Source organism: Danio rerio, chromosome 25, assembly GCF_049306965.1.
Source record: "Danio rerio strain Tuebingen ecotype United States chromosome 25, GRCz12tu, whole genome shotgun sequence".
Lineage (NCBI taxonomy): Eukaryota > Metazoa > Chordata > Actinopteri > Cypriniformes > Danionidae > Danio > Danio rerio.
In genome coordinates this window covers 39,318,619-39,325,568 of record NC_133200.1, presented here as the reverse complement: position 1 = coordinate 39,325,568, position 6,950 = coordinate 39,318,619, and the positions used below count along the sequence as shown (strand labels likewise).

The window sequence follows — 6,950 nt, the reverse complement described above, 5'->3', positions numbered from 1 at the left end:
TGTGTGTGTGTGTGTGTGTGTGTGTGTGCGTGTGTGTGTGTGAGCCGTAATGCGGACTTTCATCAGAAACTGCATTAAATGCGCTTGATAATGATTTCAGATTCTCCTTACAAGAAAAACAAGACAAACATTGGTGGAATGAACTCCCTAACTGCATCAGAACAGCAGAGTCACTCGCTATTTTCAAGAAACGACTAAAAACTCAACTATTTAGTCTCCACTTCACTTCCTAATCTGCAATTGCCTATTTGAATATCACACTAACTGTACAAAAAAAAAAAAAAAAAAAAAAAAAAAAAAAAAAAATTACTAACACTTCCCTTCTTAGACTTTACAGACCTGAAACTTGCCTTTAGTACTTATTCATTGTTGCTCTTAGTGGTGTAAATTGCTTCCTTGTCCTCATTTGTAAGTCGCTTTGGATAAAAGCGTCTGCTAAATGACTAAATGTAAAATGTAAATGTAAACATGAGTCTTAAATCATTACAGACTACAGAGTTTGCAACACTCGGCGTACACTTTATAAAGATACTGGGTTATATTTACTCAGCGTTGGGTCAAATATGAACTAATTTAATGTTAGGTCAAACTCAACGTTGGGATTTTTTTCATTATTAAAACTAATTAAATTTGAATTGTGTGTTTTTAACTCAACTGTTGTCTATGTTTGACCCAGCATTAAGTTATAAGACAACCCAACATGTCTATTTTATTTATTTACTTTTAGTGTACTGAAATCCTGCATTTATTTTCATACTAAGCTTTACTTAAGCTGAGTAAGGTAGAAACCAAGTGTTATTTTATTATGCCTAAAAAGTTAATAGTGATAATTTATTGTCAATAATCTAATCAATAATTAATAATATAAAACTATTTTAATAATTATAAAAATAACAATAAAATTAAATTAAATAAAATTAAATTAATTCACAGCAAAAATAGTAATATGCAAATATTATTTTAAAGAGCAATTTCTGCTTTATTTAAAGTATGAAACTGAGTTTTATTCATTAAAAGCACATGCATATATTTAAAATTGACATGAATAAAAGCAGCTAGTTCAGCTCAAATAAAATAAATTTAATAGAAAAGGCTGAAACTATACTTTTTAAAAATAATATTGCATTTATTTTCATACTATAAACTTTACTTAAGCTGGGTCAAGTGGAAACCAAATGTAATTTTATTATGCCTAAAAAGTTAAATAATAATAATTTATTATGAATAATATAATCAATAATTAATCATTAATAATATAATAATGTTTTAATAATTATTAAAATAATAATAATAATAATAATAATAATAATAAATAAATAAAAATAATAAAAATAAAAATTATTAAATTAAATTAACCACAAAAAATAGTACCATGCAAAAATTACTTTAAACAGCAATTTCTACTTTATTTAACGTATGAAACTGAGTTTTATTCAGTAAAAGCACATGCATATAGTTGAAATTGACTTAAATAAAACCAGCTAGTTCAGCTCAAATAAAATAAATAGAATATATAAAGCGGAAACTACACTTTTTAAAAATAATATCCTGCAATAACGACTTTAAAGAGCGATATCTGCTTTAAACGACCTATAAAACGAGTTTGATTCATGAGTGAATCGTGACTGGAGTAAATGCAGTGAGTTCAGATGTGTGTGTGTGTGTTTGTTTCTCCACTCCTGACACTGATGTCATTAGGCAGTTTGTGTTTTGACCTCATCAAACAGAAAAGCCATGAATTACAGACTCAGAGTGATAATTCACCCGCAGAAAGCTGCTCTGGTAATGCCTGAGTTTCTGCGTCATTCGTTTGTTATTCAAAGCATCATTGTGCTGATGTTTTCAACAAATGCCACACACACGCACACACACACACACTTTGTTTCCAGCTGTGAAGCCACATCCTGTTTGCTGTGACAGTGAGAGGAAGCTTAAGACACTCTGATAATTATTTATTAGCGAAGATGAAAGGCCTAAAAAGATTAAGAATAAATGAAACTATTTGAGAAACATCTTCTAATCTAAAATCCGCATGGAGAACGGCGGAGGTGACTCTAAGTGTGAGGTTATGATGTGCAAACAACATAAAATCATAACCTTATGGCTCTTAAAACATCAGATTTGTTTGGTTTGATGAAGTGTATATCAATAAAAGTATATATTTCCAAAACTCCTGATAAAACTATTCAGATTTATTAAAATATGCATATTAAAAATATTCTGATTTTCAAAACTAGTGATATGATTACAAATTATTCATATTTCTAAAACTAGTGATATTAAACTACTCAGATTTAAGAAAAAAATATTGATATTATTAAAAAATATTCATATTTCCAAAACTATTGATATTAAAACTCCACATGTCTAAAACCATTGATATTAAAACTATCCAGATTTCTAACACTGCTATTATTAAAAAGTATTCATATTTCTACAACTATTTATATTAAAACTATTCCTATGTCTACAACTAATGATATTAAACATATTCAATACTGATATTATTAAAATTATTCAAATTTCAAAAACCACTGCCAATATTAAAACTTCTCATAATATTTCTAACAATATTGATATTAAAACTATTCATATGTCTACAACTTTTGATATTAACAGTACTTGTATTTCTAAAACTACTGGCATTATTAAAAATACTCATAATATTTCTAAAATTATCGATGTTAAAAGTATTCAGATTTTCAAAACAATATTATTAAAAACATATTCATACTTCTAAAACTACTGATATTAAAACTACTGAGATATCTAACACTAATGATATTAATAAAACATTCACCTTACTAAAACTGCTGGCATTATTAAAACTACTCATAATATTTCTAAAACTATTGATATTAAAAGTATTCAGATTTCCAAAACTACTGAAATTGTTAAAAAAATCATTAATATTTCTATAAATACTGATATTAAAACTATTCATATTTCTAAAACTACTGATATTATTAAAATTATTCATATTTCTAAAACTACTGCCATTGTTAAAACTCATATTTATAAAATTATTGATATTAGAGGTATTCAGATTTCCAAAACTACTGATTTTGTTAAAAAAATCATTCATATTTCTAGAAATACTGACATTAAAACTATTCAGATTTCTAAAACTACTGATATTATTAAAATTATTCAGATTTCTAAAACTACTGCCTTTATTAAAACTCATATTTATAAAATTATTGATATTAAAAGCTATTCATATTTCTAAAACTATTGATATTATTAAAACTACTAATATTTTTAAAACTATTGATATTAAAGGTATTAAGATTTCCAAAACTACTGATATTGTTAAAAAATAATTCATATTTCTAAAACTACTGATATTATTAAAATTATTCAGATTTCTAAAACTACTGCCATTATTAAAACTCATATTTATATAATTATTGATATTAAAAGTTATTCATATCTCTAAAACTATTGATATCATTAAAACTACTCATAATATTTCCAAAACTACAGATATTAGCAGTATTCATACTTCTGAAACCAAATCTTTAGTAATATGTATGACTAGTCGAGGGTCGAAGCTAGAAAAGAGGATTATTTATTGTCAGCGGTTTATATGATCTGAGTTATGATAATCTTATGGAAGAGAATATTCGGCTCGCCATGCACCAATAAGCGATTTTAAAGGCAATTCTTGGTTTTATCAAAATGGCGCAAGAATACACTCTTCCTAAATAAATGATTAACTCAAACCCGAAGTGAACTATAAGCGATGAGACTGAACATTAAACGAGGTTCATTTTGCGGAGAAATGCTAAAAACGGGAAAGAGAAAATAAAATCTGTTTCTCTTAAAAACTGTTGGTATTTAGAAAGTCGTTTTGGTTTGTGAATTAATTATTTTAATAGATCGAATCTGTGTTATTATTGAATATATTAATATGTTAAATCTGATGCGTGAAAACAGAACATGCGCATTTAATATCTTTATCAAATATGATGCTGTCCATACTGTTCTGACGGGTTGTTCGTGATTAAAAATAATTGTTTCTTCAATATGTTATTTTAATTTAATTAAGATTTAAGTGGATGGCATTAATGGGATATTAATGAAACAGGAGCGATCTGTCACACGCGGCAACAAGTGAAATGATGAACTTTCCGCAAAACTACGACAGATTAAAGATCAAAATCTGCTTTATTTCCTTATCAGAATATGTGGAAATAAATACCGAGTGCGCATTCTTATATTAATAACACAAGTGCGTTTGATTTAACATGTATGGCATTTATTGAATTAAACGAGATGCTTGTACAGTCGATTAATCGATGTCAAATGTTAAAGCGTTCATTAATCCATGTTACACATGTTGGTATTATTAAGTTTACGACAGGTTTTATTTTCCACCTGATGCAAATAAAATATTTGAGTATTTTATCATATAATAATTAGATTTACAATCAGAGACAAATCCTACAAAATAAGCGCAGCGTTACGCCAAGAAAACCCTTCATTCTTCATTCATACAATAGTCTTCTCTTTAATGAGAATAATTATAAACAATGAACAGTTTGAATTCGGTCCAGCAATATGTGGAGAGACATATTCGTCAAATTGAGTGTGTTTCCTGACAGTTCCACACTGAAATAAGTTACAGTCGAGATGTAATGTCTCTATAATCACACCTGAGTGTGTAAAAGCGACAGGAGAGCTTGTCGCATGATGGATGAAAAGACACTTTTTTGCTCAGAGTCCCAAAAAAGTGTACGAGAGCAGACAATGGGGAGATGATGTTCAGGTAAAAGAAAGAAAAGAGCCAACATGACCAGCATGTGGAGCCGCGTCTGACGCACAAATAAATACAGCATAGAATGAGTTCATCACAACAACAACAACAACAACACAACAACAGCATTGTCAACAACAACAACACAACATGATGCGAAATCAACGTGAATAAAGTCAGTGTCGTTCATGAGCGCGTTCGTCAGGGCACTCGCCAAACCAGCAAGTTTATAACAACAACAAACAACGACGACAACAAAATAAAAGTCAACTTAAAGTTACGCAAGACATTGGAGAAGAAGAAATAAAAGCAAACGAAAAGCGCAATTGTCCATAAAGTCTCTAAACTCTAGCGGGATGAAATGTACAACATACTGAGAGATAAATCTAAACTCTGCTAAAAAAAGAAAAGAAAAAAAAAGAAAAGTTTTTTAAATTAAATTAAGAACAGACAGCAAGTGCACGCCCGTTACTCCGCGCGACAACACACGCGCGCGCGCCTGCCGAACTCGTTCAAGAAGTGGCGAGCAGAAACTCACATGAAAAACTCCGGGGACGACGGGTTGTTGTCGCTGCTGGAGCCGTTTTCTCGGAAGCCGCTGCTGATCAGCTTCTCGTATTTCTCCTTGTACGCGTCGCGCTCGCGCACCAGTCTGGAGATCTCCTGCTTGAGGTGGTCCACCTGCTGCATCAGCTGGGTCTTCTCGCCCTCCAGCACGTGCCTCTGCTGCACGCGCTTGTAGCGGCACGACTGCGCGTAGCCTCGGTTTTTCAGGGTTCTCCTCTTCTGCTTGAGCCGGATCACCTCCTCCTTGCTGACGCCGCGCAGCTGCCGGTTGAGCTCGCGCACCGACATGGTCACCAGCTGCTCGTCCGAGAAGCGGTCGTCCAGGTGCATGTGTCCCGGGTGTCCGGCCGACGCGCCGTTGGACTGCGCGCCGGGCGCCGCGTGGTGGTGGTGGTGCCCGGCGGGGTGGTGGTGGTGGTGATGGTGGTGGTGGTGCGGCGCTCCGTTCTGCGCGGCGGCGGCGGCGATCACCGCGGACACCACCGCGGCGGCCGAGCCCATCTCCTCGCCGGCCATCGCGCCGCCCGCGCCCGCCGCGCCTCCGAACTGCTGCCCGCGCGCATAGCCGTCGAAGCTCTGGAGCTGGTGACTGCTGCTGATCAGCGCCTCCACCGCGTCCTCGGGGCTGAAGCCCAAAGCCTCTGGGTTGAGCTGCTGTTGGTAGCCGGTCATCCAGTAAAAATCCTCCAGGTGCGCCTTCTGCTCGCTCCCGGAGCCCGGGCTGGGCGCCGAGAAGCTTGGGGAAGGGGGAACCGAGCTGCAAGGCGTGCTCATCGGGGTGGAAGACAGGGATCCCCCGGCGATCAGGCGGCTGCACTGGCTGATGCTGCGATCGGGCTCCACCGGCTCCTTTTTCACTTCAAACTTCATCAGATCGAAGTCATTAACATATTCCATGGCCAGGGGACTGGTGGGCAGGTCGGAGCTGCTCATTGCCAGTTCTGATGCCATCCTTTTGCTGTTGACAGTCCTCCAAAGGGGGTGAAGAGCAGCTGTCAGAGTGGTCGGGTTCGGGACAGCGTGAGCCAGCGTGATTTCTTTATTTAATTCTTCAAAAGCGGAGAAAAGGCTTCGCGAGCGGCCGCCGATTTATTTGTCAAAGTGACGCCGGTCTCGCGCGCGGACGCAGGAGCGCGTGCGTCTCCGGTTCCTCTGTCTTTGTGCGCGAGTGTGGACGCGTGCGTGCGAGTCCGGCCGTTTAACACCGCATGGCGCTTTTCTCTCTCTTTTTTTCCTCTTTCTCAATACTTTCGTTGAAATCAAGACCGTAACATGTGTGTGTATTCGTGCGTGTGTGCGCGCGCGTGTGTGTGTGTGCGCGTGATTGGCAATCGGACGCTCGGCTGGGAGGGGAACAAGAAGAAAAAAAAAGTACTCCGGGCTTGTTCTAGACTTTTTAAAGGATCACCGAGCATACGAGTATAAAAGCAATGCTGAGTTTTATAGGCGCCCTGACGTCAGGTTTGAAATACGAAATTGACTCGGACTCGTAGCCAATCGGCTCGCTCAATCCGGGACCTCATTTACATACGAGAGCAGAAACAAAAGTTTTCCGAACTGTCAGAAGTGACACGCGCATTAACCCTTTCCGGACGCGCGCCTGCTTCTCAAGTCAGACAGGTAA

At 36.3% G+C, this 6,950-nt stretch overlaps 1 protein-coding gene across 1 annotated transcript; it reads right to left on the bottom strand.

The window, feature by feature from the left end:
• Positions 1-4,239: 4,239 nt before the first annotated feature.
• On the bottom strand, positions 4,240-6,739 carry mafb (MAF bZIP transcription factor b). The gene is given in 1 exon segment (NM_001316669.2): positions 4,240-6,739. A coding segment is annotated over 1 exon segment (984 nt). The 5' UTR covers positions 6,278-6,739; the 3' UTR covers positions 4,240-5,293.
• Positions 6,740-6,950: the final 211 nt, after the last annotated feature.